Source organism: Triticum urartu, chromosome 5 (genome assembly GCF_003073215.2).
Source record: "Triticum urartu cultivar G1812 chromosome 5, Tu2.1, whole genome shotgun sequence".
In the NCBI taxonomy this organism is placed as follows: domain Eukaryota; kingdom Viridiplantae; phylum Streptophyta; class Magnoliopsida; order Poales; family Poaceae; genus Triticum; species Triticum urartu.
In genome coordinates, this window is record NC_053026.1 from 461,916,666 (window position 1) to 461,933,950 (window position 17,285).

General features: G+C 47.4%; 1 protein-coding gene across 1 annotated transcript; it reads right to left on the reverse strand.

Annotated features, from left to right (window-relative positions):
* Nucleotides 1-1,359: 1,359 nt before the first annotated feature.
* On the reverse strand, nt 1,360-4,052 carry LOC125509844 (NAC domain-containing protein 92-like). The gene is made up of 3 exons (XM_048674871.1): nt 3,606-4,052; nt 2,352-2,632; nt 1,360-2,225 (listed from the first exon to the last, which is right to left on the reverse strand). The coding sequence occupies exons 1-3, from the start codon at nt 3,835-3,837 to the stop codon at nt 1,635-1,637; spliced, it is 1,104 nt and encodes a 367-aa protein (XP_048530828.1). The 5' UTR covers nt 3,838-4,052; the 3' UTR covers nt 1,360-1,634.
* Between the last annotated feature and the right edge of the window lie 13,233 nt (nt 4,053-17,285).

A 17,285-nucleotide genomic window follows, 5' to 3' on the forward strand; every position in this document is an offset into this window, starting at 1 on the left:
TTACGCTGGAGTAGTGTACTAGGTTGTCTCCATTTTTTTCCGGAAAAGGAGGATTACCCTTGGCCTTTGCGATGCACACAACCATCTTTATTGCATTATTCAACATAACCTTATAAAATAAATACATAGATCAACCTAAAGCCATCTTCCTGGTGAAAATTGTTGCCCTACCTACAAAATTGATGATGTTCCTCTTTATTGGATTATTCAACATGACGTTATAAAATAAATACGTAGATCTACCCAAAGCCATCTTCCCTTACCTACAAGATTGATATCTTTCCCTACCTACAAGATTGATGATGTGCATGCACATCAAGAAATCTGGTGGCCTCATCAAGCCACCCGATGGCTAGTTAGGAGCATCAACCGATTTAGCAAACCTTCAGCGTGCACCGCATGCACACGTCTACAACTCGTCGTCACCTTTTTTTTCACAATCCCATCTTCAGGAGCAATCAATACACTGATCTTGCTAGACCTTTATGCCGTCGACGATGGCGGACAATGCCAACCTCCTGCTCGCACCCATTATCCAGCATCGGGGCTCTGCTGCACGTTGCCATCAAGACTCGTTGTCGTCGATACGGATACCTGAGCCCAGCCACCAAGCCAAACACTTGTCCTTCCGGCCGATGTACAACCCCAAAGATGATGGCCCATGGGGCGACGACGCACGAACGGAAAAGCTGAATTTGGGGTTTCCATGGGAGCACGCAGGGAACGCGAATCGCCCCACAACGTCTTGAAGGAGGTAAGGACGCTCGTGGGCGCCGCCGGTGACGGTTCTGTTCGAGGCTGAACCAACCTTTCCTTGGCAAATTCACGCCCTTCCCTGTCTGGACCACCGAATCAACCTCCTCCGTCATCCAGCACGCTCGTGGGTGAGGTCTGCCTTAGGGAAACCGCATGACTGGAGCCACACCCCCGCCCGGAACCACCGCCCCGCATGGGTGAGCCATCGACGGCGGAGGGGCCCTTAACGTTGCGTCGTCGACGCCGGACGACACACACGTCTAGGACACCCATGTGGATCTCCACCGCAACCGCATCCCGGAGCCACGACAGAGGAAGGTCCCGCCGCCGCCATCATCCCCCACCTCGGCTTTGCCCCGCGGAGCTCCGGCAATAGCGAGGAGAGTGGCAACGGCGGCTCGAAACTCTAGATCGGATCGGGAGGGAGGGGATCAAGGAGAGGGGCGGCAGCGGCTCGAGGAGAGGGGTCGAGGAGGGAGGGGATCAGGAGGGCTCTGTCACTAGGTTTTCTCCAGTGAGTCCTGAATTCGTGGTGAACTCCGAAATAACAAATTGATTTCAGAAATCCGCAGCATGCACGTTTAACTCTGGCACAGACGCGCATAACAAGTACAGTATACCAGTACTATTTATAAACTCACTGCTGATCCTGAATGTATACAAGCGCGCAGTTAGGCAAGGCAAACAGTCTGTGTACAAGGCGCGCGGACGACCAAAGCTAACCTGAAATGCTCAAAGAACAACCAACAGAGAAGATGATGGATGATACAACGAAGAGACTAGATTAAACATCACTCAAATCGCCCTGCTCCTACGTACTGTAGTCAACAATCGCCTGACACCCCAGGCGTCTCACGTACACAACCTACGTACACTCATCAGTAGCTACCAGGCCAGTACCTCTCCACCATCTGATCTACGTCCAGGTTCTGGTACCTCATGCCAGCACCCCCTGCAGCATGCCCCTCCCCGCCGAACCCGCCGTCCCCTCCGGCGGCCGGGACGCCGCCGAGCCCCGCGGCCATGTGCTGCTCCATCGTCATCGCCTGGCCGTTGGCGCCGCCCGCCTGCTGCTGCTGCTGCTGCTGGCCCATCGGCATCGACATGGCGTGGTGGAGGGCATGCTGCGGCGACGGGCCCCCGAGGTTGAGGTTGAGGTTGGAGAGCGTGAACGGGCCCGGCGGGTTGAGGTAGCCGGCGGCGGCGGGGTGCGGCTGGATGTGCGGGTGCAGCCCCGGCGTGCCCCTGGCGAAGCGCGAGAGCTCCGCCAGGTCGGCGGGGGTCATGTAGGGGTGGTGGTGCCCGCGGCCGCCGCCGAACAGGTCGTGCCCCAGCAGCGTCGGGAGGAACTGCGGGACCATGTCCAGCGTGTACGGGTGGTGGTGGGACCGGGAGTGCGCGTTGGTGCTCGACGGGTACTTCTTCACCCCCGGGCTCTTGGCGAAGATGCGGCACACCACCCATTCATCCTAGAATACATAAATCAAGTCAAATTTAAAAACATAGAATGATCGTATTAGCATGGCAATCGCTTAGCGCAAATTACAAACAAATTGCATATTCTGGAAGAAAAATTGAAGAGATGTCATATATACCTTGTTTGATTTGGAGGCCGGCTTCAGGTGGAGGCGGTACTCGTGCATGACCCAGTTACTCTTCTCGCCTCTTGGAGCCCTCCCCTTGTAGAAGACTAGGGTTTTCTTCATCCCGACTAGCTCTTGTGCCGATGGCGGTTGCCCGGTGAATATCTCCTTGTCTTTCCCCGTAGTCTTCCAGTAGCCAGCATTAGTTGCACGGTTTGTTCGCACGCCGGTCGGATACTTGCGGTCCCTTAGGCTGAAGAAGTACCACTCCTTTTCGCCCATTTTCGCCTTCTCTGGATTTCAATCAATTGACGATGATACACATATAATTGTTAGTTAATGTGTACAGGTTAAGAGTATTCTATCGTAATTCTAGGTGCATGCATACATGGAGAGAATAGAACATCCAGTTCATTAATTGTTTGCTAGTAATAGTTTCTAACTATACAACTATTAGTAGAGTTCTGCTCATTTTAAGTGCAGAAGTTGGGGGAGTTGTCTGAGAGGGAGACATATAATCTCGAGTCGATAACGCAAAATAAAATAAATGAGAAGAGCATATTCATGCATGTACTATCATACAGTTGAAGGTATAATTGTGCTAGAAGCTAACCAAACAAATTGTATCAAACGACAAGAAATTGAAGAGTGCATGTTAAGTAACAATTGAAGCTTGAAATCAGTACGTTCAATATATTGTGTAGAACTTTGTAAGAATCCGCCTTTCTTAATTTATTTGTTTAGCCATGCAAACATCCAATTAGTTGTTCGATGGTAATAGTTTCCATCATTTTCAAGTGCGGAAGTTGGGGGATTTGTCTGTTTCCATTATCCAAAAAAGAAACCACGAGAGAGGGACACATATAATCTTGAGACGACAGCGCAAAACACGAAGGTTTTAAATATTTAAGTATATTGTGCTCAACCAAAATTTCTACAATATATTGTCTAAACTTGTAAGAATCCGCCATTCTTGATTAATTTATCTATGCATGAAGTCCTCCTGCACATATGCTCTCGAGGAAAACCGCTAGGTTGTTTATGGCTTTTATATAGCTTTTGAAAAACATGATCGACGCGCGTATGAAGTCTAGTCAATTTGTCTTTTAAAAGGGCACAGCTTATACATGCTGCTTGGGCAGGGGAGAAAAACAAAACCATGGAAACACCCGTCGAAGGAACTAACGGAACTGGTCGTGCATACATGCATAGACGGACGCATGCACTGACGTGCGCTCAAGAACATTTCTGACTGGGTATAGTTACCTGGGAGATCCCATGGCTCGCACTTGTTGAGGTCAACCTCGGTGATGGCCCTAGCGGTGAAGCCAGCGTCGGCGATCTTGCCGCGGAGGTAGTAGGTGATGAGCTCCTCGTCCGTGGGGTGGAACCGGAACCCCGGCGGCAGGCTCTCCTCCTCCCCCTCCTTGGAGCTCTTCTTCTTCGACACCGCCCCTTCCCCTCCCCCTCCTCCTCCTCCTGCCCCCGATCCTTCCATCTAATCACCAAGCGGCCGATCAACCAACACGCACGAGGTATAAAACCCTAGATAACCCTAGCCCGCGGTGCACCACAAGAGGAGAGGAGCCGGCGCGCCGGCCGGGGAAGATGAACACGCACACACGCTAGAGGTTGCCCGCTCGCTGGCTCGGGCCGAAGAGTATGCGTACGTCAAAGTGGTGGGTGTGAAATACCGGCCGGGAGTTACCCCGGGAAGAGGGCAAGGATATAAGGGGGAGGAGATAGAAAATGTGCCGGTGACGCTGAGCGCGTACCAACCCGGGGTCGTGAGGGAGAAGCCGGCTGGCTAGGTCGACGACGAACGAACGATCGATCGATGTGTTTTCAGCATGCTGCATCAAGCCTGCTCTGTTCCCACGCGCTGGCTATATAATTTCCTGAATGCAGCAGCTGTATCTTTCACCGCGGTATATAGTGGCATGGACATATCATATCATATCATAGGTGGTTTCCTGCAAAAAAAAAGGGATATACTATCATATATGGATATGGTACTGGTGCTGTAGTGGTGCAAATGTGTATATCTCCATCGCTGCTGCATGCATATGCATGCCAGTGTACGTGTGCTAACTATTCTGCTGCCCCCCGGCCCCTACCTCTGCCTGGAGTGCTACTATAGCTTACTTGTCCTAGTCATGTATATCTCACGCATGCGCGCGTACTGCTAGTGCGGCGCCATGCACTGCTTAACTGTGCTCAATTAGCTTCCTAGCTCAGTTCAGGATTTTTTTTAGCTCAAATGCTGGATGCATGTTCTGCGGGGCCTTCCTGCAAAGTTAAGATATAGTACTTCCTCCATCCGAAAATACTTGTTGAAGAAAATGATGTATCTAGATATACTTTAGTTCTAAATACATTCTTTTTACGGCAAGTAATTCGGGACGGAGGGAGTACTTTTTCCAAGTTGCTTGAAAATGCAACTCGCGCCGATCAATTTCATGTGTACAAGAAATTGGCCAAACTAAAACGCGTTTGTGGAGGCGCAGGGGAAGGGGGGGGGGGTGGTGGTGACGGTTCGGCGCCCCGCTTAGGTTGCCGAGAGGTAGGAGAAGAAGAGCGTGTACGTGTGGATGTGTGTTTGGGTGGCTGGGGGTAGTGTCACTGGTAGGGACGAGAACAATTCAGTTGAGGTGACGGCTCCGGGTGGGTAGGGTGGCGAGGCGCGCCTGGTAACACCGCGGGTGGCGGTGACGAGAGGAAGAAGAAGTTAAGGAAAAAAATTAATTACATTGTTTTTCCAGGCAACCTGTACATAGTCGGTCCCTAATTTCTTCCTTAATACTGTAATTATTATTAAGTCAGACGTAAGAAGAATGCATCGATGGATACTGAACGGATAAAGAAGCAGATGTTTCCACGGGAAGTCGCACGCGCAAAAGAAACTGGAAACGAAAAGAAAACATGGGACGCCGCTGAGCCTCAGCAGGTGGTGAACGCCGACCGACCCGGCAGACACCGAAAGAACGTTCGTACGTTCGTGATCATCGAAAAGAACAGAAGCTTTTCCTCCTCTGTCTTTTTTTCTTTTTCTTTTTCTTTTGATGAGAGGGAAAGAAGCTTTTCCTCCTGCGTTCAAATAGGCAATGACCCTGTTTCTAAAAGGAAAAACAATAGGAACGACTCTGCAAACAGAGCACGTGCGGGGGGTGAGGGGCCGAGGCGATTGGATACGGCCACGTCGGGAGGGCCCACCGTCCCCCATTGACCCGGGCCATGGAGGAAAGAATCTGCAGTAGCTACCGAGGCCGGGGCGCCGGGCATGGGTCTCCTCTAATCCCAACCAACTCGCAGAAATAATTGGGGGCAAAACATAAGTTCTTGTTTTGAGGAAAACAGTACTGGTATCACTTGTGTTTAGAGGCAAAACAGTACAATTTTTTTCTTGCAAATACGATACATACATAGATGCTCACATACATGCATATACACTTGTCTTTACGAACACGGGCGCGCACATACCCTACATCTATGAGAGATTATCGAAGTGACCACAGACGTCCTCGTACTTGACGGGAATGTCTTCTCCCACCTACCGAACGTCGCTTCTAAAATAAATTCAGAAAAATGCAATCACCAATGAAAGTCTAGGACTTAAACCCTGATGGGTCACCACAACAAACCTAATCATCTAAGCTACACTCAGTTCACAAAACTACACTACTTAGAGGTAAGATCGAGTAGAGATAACCTCCAAGCAAATGCCTAAATTGCAAAATAATTACTTTACAGTTTTCTTCAAGAACATCAATGAGCATTCTTTTTTATTTGGCAAATAAGTAACGTGTTTGTTTATAAAAGTAGACAAGTGTGTCTTTGGTCCCTCAATTGTTTGGAAAGTTTACTTTTGGGTTTTCACCTTTAGTTCGGGGTCTTTCTAAACCAGACAAACTTGGCCCCTTACCGGATTCGAAGTGGTGTCCTTACTTACATCGCATTGTTTTTCACACAACCTAGCACATGTTCGTCCATGATGGCGCACATGAGCTTGACATATGACTAAAGAAGCACACGACGATGCGAAGGGGAAAGCCAAAGTGGGGAGTAGTATGAAAAGTTAGGTCAAAACCCATGCCTGGTGAGCAAAAGTATCGCTTCCTGGTTAGAATGGACCAAGCTTGTCCGGTTTGGGAAGATGGAAGAACAAAAATTCCTGCCAGCTCCTCGAGGCGGCGAGGTTAGGGTTTCTCGTCATGCTTACGCAATGATGTCATTTGGCGGCTGGTCTTCGAATTGATTCATGGGTCAATAAACGACGATTACGCACGAAGACTTCCCGGTTGTCAGGTCTGGCCGGCTCCAGTATGGGAGCGGCAGCAACGGCGTGTTGGCGGCTCGTTCTAGCAGCGACAATGGTCAGTGGTTCAGGGACCTTAATGTAATTTTGATTATGCTTGGGATGCTTTGTACTTCTTATGAAACTTCATAATAGATCCGAGTCCTCTTAGAGAAAAAAAGATATGCAGAAAAAATGATGATGGACTAAAAGGGAACCTTGTGAAGAGTTGAGGGTAGGAAAATAGTGCTAAATGAACATATTTGTTTATTGTCCATTTGTTACTTACTCCCAGAAATAAACCAAGTTCATAATGCACAAAGATACAAGTGGAGCAACTGGTGGGATTGTTGGAATCAGAGGACAGTGATCTAATTTAGCCTTGTCAATTCACAGGGACTGTGACTTGCACTGTACTCAACACTGCGCCATGTCTTGTGAATGTCGACAATGACAGTAGGACACAATCTTGACCAAAGGGACAGGAGGACAGCAATTTATGCGGCTGTGGCCAAAAACACAAATCTGATTCTTGTGCGTCACTCACAGGTCAGAGCAACCCAAAATTATATTCCCTAAAAAACTGTTCTTCTTTACTATTCTTACCCAAATCTAGGGCTCTTGCTTATGTTGACCATTCAAATTGTCATGTTAGCTGTCGCTTTGCATGCCTGTACTGCTCATTCTTGCCATACTTGAAGCCTTCTTTCTCCGTATTTTTATACTGAGTACTCTTTTCTATTTGACGAGAGTGAGAGACACTTGTAGTTTATGTAGAGATGGGTATCTGCCAACCGATCCGGCCTAGGTTAATCAAAGAGTTTTTTTTTTTTGAGAAAAGGTTAACTAAGAGCTCATTGCGTGCGTCTGTAGTTTTTTTTAACATTCATCGAGGGGAGAGGATTCCGACTAGAATATATTACTCAAAGACGCCAAGAAATTGGCCAAAGGCACATAGTTTCGCCAGAGAGCGAGGAAAGGCATACGAAGACATGATGGCAACCTTCTGACTAGGTTGCTTAAACCTAAATGTTCACAAAGAAAATATTAAAATAATCTTTGTTTAGTTTTGAAATAATGTTGCTAATGAGCAGTAAAAAAATCGCTAATAATAGTTGGGGGGGGGGGGGGCTCCCCCCTGAAAGCCGCCACATTTTCAGAATCCCAAATTTATCAAAGGATGGTGCACGCGACCGAGGACTTAATGTTGGTGTCGATGCCACACAAAGTTAGTGTTACCCAAATGAGAGGGGTAGATAGAGGTGTGCCTGAGGCTTTTTTATGAGTTTGTTTGAACAAACATTTGAGCTTTCATTTGATAGTTCAAACAATGTTAAGAGATCAAGAAATTATGAGGTGAGCTGAGAGGTGTCGTTTATTGGTGCCTTGCACAAGGATTGATTGTTTGCAGGGTAAGGTTAATTTGGATTTGATATGTGAAAGCTAAGTTGAGGAGATGATAGTTGAAAAGGGTGGCGTACATATGTAGTGCCTTGTGGGGGGTTATGAGGGTGGTTGAGGTCTGATTGACAAGACTTGGCTGTCTTCTTGTTCCGGGTTAATTTTTTCTCGGTCTTGAGGTCTTGCTAATTCCACAAGTTTACAGATGATATATCTTATGTGTCAATATTATAATATAGATTCATCTCTTGAGCTGTCATGTGCTGTGATCAGTGACTTGCGATGTACTTTTGCTTCAAGCGATGGCATTGTTTGCAAATACTTCATACCACATTTGGAATCCCTTCATAGGTGATCTCACCCATAAGATTGAAAAAGAAACTGTTTCAGATTATCAAGTGGTACTGGTGGCATTGCCACCATCCGGCAGTGTGAATGTCTGCCTGGTTTCGCCGGCAAGCGGTGCAATTTTTTGTCCTCGTGCAATGGTGTAGTGGGGCGAGAGGAGTCCAGAGGGAAATGCTAACTAAAGCATTGGCCTACGTGATTCCGTTATCAGAATTTAGCAAAACTCAAACCTTTTAAGTTTTATTAGAAAAATATGCCAAAATATTTATGAATATCTATACACATAAAGAATGGACAATGCAAATTTTGGTACGCAGGATGATCATTTGCTAAGTATTAAAAAATAACAAGCGGTTTTCTCTTAGGATGTTAGATGACTTATATTAATGCAGTAGCACGTTTTGTGATATTTTTGCGCAACTCAGAAATTAGTTCGATGTATGAGTTTATTTTGGCAACATTTAATATCATCTGATAGTTTACAGCACTAGACCAGATTTAAGAGGTGTGGTTTTGATGAGGATATGACAGCCGGATGTGCTAGCTATGCGAGGAGCCGGCCATATCGTCCCTTAGCGTGTCAAGTCAGCCACTTGTGCCTAGGCGCCAGTCACGCATTCCACCGACTAGGGAGACAAGGAAGCAGGCGACCAACTGGCGCTTGACATGGTCTGATTCAATCCAATGGAGCGAGCTCATCTGTAGTCCAGTTCGAGCCATGTAATCCTAACTCAGCCAAGTATATAAGGCGGACTAGGGCCCTTCTAAGAGTGATTCGAGTTCCAACACATTCTAGAATCGTCCAACTTAGGGTTTCACCTACCCCTCTTCTGACTCCTTGGCCGCTGCCACAGATAGGAACTCATAATCCAAGCAACATATCTTTCTGGCAGTCTTCCCGATCGTTGGTGGGCACTCGAGCAATGCAACCATTTTAGGACAGTAGTAGGGTGTTAACTCTCTAGGGATGGACGAAATCTGGGTAAACCAATTGTCTCATGTGCTACCATCTCGCTGTTGGGGAACGCAACATGCAATTTCAAAAAAAATCCCTACGATCACGCAAAATCTATCTAGGAGATGCATAGCAACGAGAGGGGGAGAGTGTGTCCACGTACCCTCGTAGACCGAAAGCGGAAGCGTTAGGTTAACGCGGTTGATATAGTTGAACGTCTTCACGATCCAACCGATCTTAGTACTGAACGTACGACACCTTCGAGTTCAGCACACGTTCAGCTCAATGACGTCCCTCGAACTCTTGATCCAGCAGAGGGTCGAGGGAGAGTTCCGTCAGCACGACGGCATGGTGATGGTGATGGTGATGTGATCCGCGCAGGGCTTCGCCTAAGCACTACGACGCTATGACCGGAGGAGTAAAATGTGTAGGGGGGCACCGCACACGGCTAAGAGAACTATTGGCGTGCCTTTGGGGTGCCCCCCGCCCCCGTATATAAAGGAGGGGAGGAGGAGGCGGCCGGCTAGGAGGGGGCGAGCCATGGGGGAGTCCTACTAGGACTCCACTCCTAGTAGGATTCGGCCCCCCTTTTTCCTTTCTTCCACCAGAGGGAAAAGGAAGGAGGGGGAGAGGAAAGGGGGGCCGCACCCCCTCCTGCTTGTCCTATTTGGACTCCCTAGGATGGGGGAGGACGCCACCCCCCCCCCCCCCGCGGGCTTCCCTCTCTCTCCCTTAGGCCCATGTAGGTGAAGGAAATATGACCTAGAGGAAATAATAAAGTTATTATTTATTTCCTTATATCATGATAAATGTTTATTATTCATGCTAGAATTGTATTAACCGAAAACTTAGTACATGTGTGAATACATAGACAAACAGAGTGTCCCTAGTATGCCTTAACTTGACTAGCTCGTTAATCAAAGATGGTTAAGTTTCCTAGCCATGGACATGTGTTGTCATTTGATGAATGGGATCGCATCATTAGAGAATGATGTGATGGACTAGACCCATCCGTTAGCTTAGCACTATGATCATTTAGTTTATTGCTATTGCTTTCTTCCTGACTTATACATGTTCCTATGACTATGAGATTATGCAACTCCCGAATACCGAAGGAACACTTAGTGTGCTATCAAACGTCACAACGTAACTGAGTGATTATAAAGATGCTCTACAAGTGTCTCTGATGGTGTTTGTTGAGTTGGCATAGATCGAGATTAGGATTTGTCACTCCGATTGTCGGAGAGGTATCTCTGGGCCTTCTCGGTAATGCACATCACTATAAGCCTTGCAAGCAACGTGACTAACGAGTTAGTTGCAGGATGATGCATTACAGACGAGTAAAGAGACTTGCCGGTAACGAGATTGAACTAGGTATGAGGACACCGACGATCGAATCTTGGGCAAGTAACATACCGATGACAAAGGGAACAACGTATGTTGTTATGCGGTTTGGCTGATAACGATCTTCGTAGAATATGTAGGAGCCAATATGAGCATCCAGGTTTCACTATTGGTTATTGACCGGAGATGTGTCTCGGTCATGTCTACATAGTTCTCGAACCCGTAGGGTCCGCACGGTTAACATTCGATGACGATTTGTATTATGAGTTATGTGATTTGATGTATCGAAGGTTGTTCGGAGTCACGGATGAGATCATGGACATGCCGAGGAGTCTCGAAATGGTCGAGACGTAAAGATCGATATATTGGAAGGCTATATTCTGACATCGGAAAGGTTTCGAGTGATTCGGGTATTTTCTGGAGTACCGGAGAGTTACGGGAATTCGCCGGAGGAAGTAGTGGGCCTTAATGGGCCATACGGTAAAGGGGAGAAGGGCCTCAAGGGGTGGCCGCGCCCCCCCCATGGGCTGGTCCGAATTAGACTGGGGAGGGGGCGGCGCCCCCCTCTTTCCTTCTCCCTCTCCTCTCCTTCCTTCTTCTCCTACATGGACTAGGAAAGGGGGAATCCTACTCCTACTAGGAGTAGGAATCCCCCCTTTGGGCGTGCCCCTTGAGGCCAGCCCTCCTCCTCCTCTCCTCCTTTATATACGGGGGAAGGGGGCACCCCATAGACACACAAGTTGATTTCTTAGCCGTGTGCGGTGCCCCCTCCACAGATTTCCACCTCGGTCATATTGTCGTAGTGCTTAGGCGAAACCCTGCGTCGGTAACTTCATCATCACCGTCACCACGCCGTCGTGCTAACGAAACTCTCACTCGGCCTCAGCTGGATCTAGAGTTCGAGGGACGTTACCGAGCTGAACGTGTGCAGATCGCGGAGGTGTCGTGCATTCGGTACTTGATCGGTTGGATCGTGAAGACATTCGACTACATCAACCGCGTTACTAAACGCTTCCGCTTTCAGTCTACAAGGGTACGTAGACACACTCTCCCCGCTCGTTTCTATGCATCTCCTAGATAGATCTTGCGTGGTTGTAGGAAAATTTTGAAATACTGCGTTCCCCAGCAGTAGGCCCAATACTTCCCTGGGGGGGTTTCGGTAACCCCTCGGTACTCTGGTAAAATAGCCGAACCACTCGAAACCATTACGATGTCTGAATACCACCTTCCAATATATGAATCTTTACCTCTCGACCATTTCGAGACTCCTCGTCATGTCCGTGATTTCATCCGGGACTCCGAACAAACTTCGGTCACCAAAACACATAACTCATAATACAAATCGTCATCGAACGTTAACCGTGCGGACCCTACGGGTTCGAGAACTATGTAGACCTGACCTAGACACATCTCAGGTCAATAACCAATAGCGGAACCTATATGCTCATATTGGTTCCTACATATTCTACGAAGATCTTTATCGGTCAAACCGCAATAACATCATACGTTATTCCCTTTGTCATCGGTATGTTACTTGCCCGAGATTCGATCATCGGTATCATCATACCTAGTTCAATCTCGTTACCGACAAGTCTCTTTACTCATTCCATAATACATCATCCTACAACTAACTCGTTAGTCACATTGCTTGCAAGGCTTATAGTGATGTGCATTACCGAGAGGGCCCAAAGATACCTCTCTGATACTCGGAGTGACAAATCCTAATATTGATCTATGCCAACCCAACAAACACCTTCGGAGACACCTGCAGAGCATCTTTATAATCACCCAGTTACATTGTGACGTTTGATAGCACACAAGGTGTTCCTCCGGTATTCGGGAGTTGCATAATCTCATAGTCAGAGGAATATGTATAAGTCATGAAGAAAGCAATAGTAATAAAACTTAACAATCATTATGCTAAGCTAACAGATGGGTCTTGTCCATCACATCATTCTCTAATGATGTGATCCCATTCATCAAATGACAACACATGTCTATGGTCAGGAAACTTAACCATCTCTAATTAACGAGCTAGTCAAGTAGAGGCATACTAGGGACACTTTGTTTTGTCTATGTATTCACACATGTACTAGGTCTCCGGTTAATATAATTCTTGAAAGTGCGTTATATCGACTAGAGGGGGGGTGAATAGGCGATTTTTACGAAAGTCTTCAATACATGAGAGTTATGAAGACAAACAGTGAAGATTATGCCTATTACTATGCAGCGGAAGTTAGATTACACTAGGCCAGCCATGGTCATATATTCAATAGAGTGAAAGAACAATGACAAACAACTACAGTGTAATAAGGATCAGGTAGGAAGAAGTTATGAAGCCAAACAGTTCATACATTCACGTTCTGAAGACTAAAGATAAAGCAAGCATGCAATGGCTTCACAATGTGTGACAATAAGAAGAGTAAGTGAAGATGAAACCAGTGACTCGTTGAAGACAATGATATGTTGGACCAGTTCTAGTTGCTGTGACAACTGTACGTCTGGTTGGAGCGGCTAGGTATTTAAACCTTAGGACACACAGTCCCGGACACCCAGTCCTGAACACACAGTTCAGGACACCAAGTCCTCACTGTATTCTCCTTGAGCTAAGGTCACTTAGTCCTCGCCCAATCACTCTGGTAAGTCTTCAAGGTAGACTCCCAAACCTTCACAGACTTCGTTCACTGGCAATCCACAATGTCTCTTGGATGCTCTGAACGCGACGCCTAACCGTCTGGAGGATTCACAGTCCTCAAGTGTAATAAGTCTTCAGATCCACACAGACAAGAAGACTCTAAGTGATGCCCAATTTACTCTGGCTCTGGGTGGTTAGGGCTTTTCTCCTCACTAGGAATTTTCTCTCAAAGGCTTCGAGGTGGGTTGCTCTCAAACGACAAAAGCCGTGCACTGAAATCTGAGCAGCCAACCGTTTATGGTTGTGGGTGGGCTATTTATAGCCACTTGGCAACCCGACCTGATATGTCCGAAATGACCCTGGGTCACTAAGGAACTGACACGTGTCTCAACGGTCAGATTTCAACTCTCATGGCAACTTTACTTGGGCTACAAGCAAAGCTGACTTGTCCGGCTCTGGACAAGATTCGCTCTCATTGTCTTCACTCGAAGACATAGGTTTTTTTTAGGCATCACTTCAGTCATTCTGACTGGTTCTCCTGACCCCACTTAACAGTACGGTGGTTCCTATGACTCAACACAAAAGAAAAAACTACGAAAGATCTAAGTCTTCGAGCTCCATAGGCTTCATAACGTGTCTTCTCTTTTTGTCATAGTCTTCAATGTGAATATCTTCATATACCACCTTTGTCTTCAGTGTCTTCATACATTTTTAGGGGTCATCTCTGGTAGTAAAACCAAATCAATGAGGGACTTCTACCTGTGTTTTCCTGCAATTCTCACAAACACATTAGTCCCTCAACTAGGTTTGTCGTCAATACTCCAAAACCAACTAGGGGTGGCACTAGATGCACTTACAATCTCCCCCTTTTTGGTGATTGATGACAAACTAGTTGAAGTTTTCAACGGGGAATATAAAGTGTGAAGTTTGTAAAGGAATTGTCTTCATAAGTTGCAAGAGCTCCCCCTGAAGATGTGCATATAAGTTAATTTGCTTTTGGAATGCAAATGCACATGGCAGGTTGTACTTGTGGAGATCAGCTTCAGCTTATGATGACAATCCACTATGCATGTGAAAGTATATGAAGATAATGACATGCATAATGGAAAATGGACGTCTGCAGAATGAGATGAGTGCGGAATTTATCGTCGCACATGCGGAATTTATCTTCGCAAACAGAGTGGTAAACAAGTAGCAGACGACCATCGAGTTTTAGTCTTTACAACTCAAAAGAACCAAATGAAGCAAAAACAAGAGTTGTAAACACGAAGCAAAGTATAACAAAACAAGGCACCCGCCCATGTTGACCCGCTTGAAGACTATAAACATCATATGCTTCTCCCCCTTTTGTCAGGAATGACCAAAAAGGTTTGAAGACATAGAGTTTTCTACGCGTTCTCAGGCGTAGCAGGGTCGGTGGAGTTGTTTGGCGGTGCTGAGCTTTGAGGTGCTGAAGCAGGTGGTGGTGAAGTAGCATCATCATATTCATCAATGATCCTTGCAGTGACGGTGGCAGCAGATGAGGAAAACTCAGAGTCTTCAAGTGACTGTGTGTTGCGCATCACAGCCCTCCTAGGAGGTGTGGTGTCAAATTTGAAGCGCTCTGTGAAGCCATCCTCTTCAAGTTCAGCTTCAGTGTAGATCATTGAGAGCCCTTTCCACGTACGACGGCAAGTCTCATGTGTAACGAAGGCATTCTTGGTGGCCAGGTTTCGAAGACGATTGACATCCACCAAGAGGCTCTTCATCTGACGTTTCAGCCAGTCGTGATGCCTATCTTGCTTTTGGTGAAGGGCCACAAGAAGCTCTCCGTCAGTGAGGACACGAGCACGCTTCTTGGGTCTTGGAGCGTTTGTGCTATCTGTGGCTTCAGTTGATGCTGGTGCACGTGTAGTGCCAGCCATCAGATAGACCCTGGACATGGCTTCAACACCTTCAACATTCTGTGTGAAGCTCTGGTGTTCGGCATTCTGAAGACTTATCGGTTGCTTGGCAGGCTCAGGGTATATTGCTTCAGCAGAGATATCCACATCTGGCAGGAAGATGCGATGGTTTCGGGCTGAGGGCTGATACGAAATTGTAGAGTGCAGTTTGATCAGCCTCATCACCCAAGGGGCATAGAGTTTTAGACCAAATAAGTCCGAGCCTGACGCTGCAAGTTGTCATATGAAAAGATCCTGTGCGTTGAAGCATTTGCCATGCATGATATAGAATATGAGAGTCTTCATTGCACCCTCAATCTTGGCATGTGGAGAGTGTCCCTTAATGGGCCAGAGAGTCCGCCAGATAATGTGATATATGGTCCTGGGCAGGTACTCTAGGTCTTCAACAAAGAACTCAGTTGGATAGGGTGCATCCTGAGGCAATGGCTTCATCATTGAGAGCATCTGACTCATATTTGGTTCAGGTCTCTGGAAAATACTCTCAATAGCTTCAGAATGTGGTTGGCAGCCTTCCTCGAAGAATTCGCCTGGAGTGGGCAGGCCGGTGAGCTCAATGATATCAAATGCATTGGCTTCATGATGGACATTTCCGGTCATCCACTCCAGGATCCAAGTCTTCGGATCTCTGTTGTATCCTTTGATATGAAGAGTGGCAAAGCAGAAGCTCTTCGTTCCAGTGCTCTTCATCAGTCACGAACGGCAGCAGACCCACTTGCCTGAAGCAGTCCAAAGCTTCCTCAAGACATGGCAGACCAGCAATGGCTTCAACCTCAAGGCGCTTGTGAGGGAAGATGCGACCTTGGTTGTATAAGATGCATGAGTAATAGCTGCGCTGTGAATAGCTCCAGAACCTGTCTGATACAATCCTTTCCCTTGAATAGGGGTTCTTGGAGCTATTGAAAAATGTGTTGTCTGCCTTGAAGCTGTTTATATCAAAGGAGCCAGGTGCTGATGCAGGACCTGGGAACCTTGGAAGCCTTGGGACTGGCTTCTGGACATGAGGCCTGTGCTCTATGTGATAATCAAATTGTGGACCTGCAGCAGACTCAGGAACTGAAGTGTCTGGCTCAGTGGCTTCGCTGTCCGCTGAAGCATTTGGTGGGGCGGGCTCCACATTGGCTTCAGTGTTTGTAGTTTGAGGGACAACTTCAGGCACGTTCTCCTGGGGAACTGCATCTTGATGGAGCGAGGGAGTGGGTTCTGGAGGTGCTTCTTCATTGTCTTCGGCTGATGCAGCCGGAATTTCTGCAGACTGGTCTTGAGGCCGTGGACCTTTGCGAAGCCTACGGAACGCAGACGACGCTTGTGGTGTCGGAGTGGGCTGGGCCTCAATGTCTTCTTCCTCCTGAGGGCGATCCGCCCATGACTCATCTTGTGCCATTGGCGTCAGAGGACGTCCAATGCTGATGAGTTCGCTTGTTTCAAGCTGAGGAAGGGCTGCATCACCTTGCACATTGTCCTGATGACCAATGTCTTCAGCAGCTATTGGATCGCCTGCTGGAATATCTTCAGCGTCAGGTGCCTCTGTGGGAGCAGGCTCATGAACTGTCAGTCTTCTTTCTGCATTGGGGTGAATGACAGAAAGGGGTTCAACCATCAAGGGCTCTGTGGGAGCAGCCCTAGATTTCTTGGTCTTGCGCTTCTTTTTGCTGGGGGCAGTAGGAGAGGCTTCAGAGCTCTTCCTTTTTCTGGCTTCAGCTTCTGCAGCTCTTGTCTTCTTTAGCTCTGAAGCTGTTGACCGGCTCTTTGGCTTCGAGCCGGTCGTGGCGGTTGGGAAGACAATCGGAATAGCTGCTTGTTTTGATGCCTCTGATTCACTCACAACAGGCTGCTTCTTCTTCTTTGCGGCCATCTTGGGGTCGATGCCAGGACGCCCAAGTGCCTTGCGCTTTTCAGCCTCGTTGTAGGCTTGAACACATTTGTCTGCCAAAGACTTCATCCTTTCACGCGAGCCTTGAGCTTCAGCACACTTCTTCAGAAAGTTTTCTTTGAGATCATGCAGCATGATTTTGAAGCTCCTCACTTC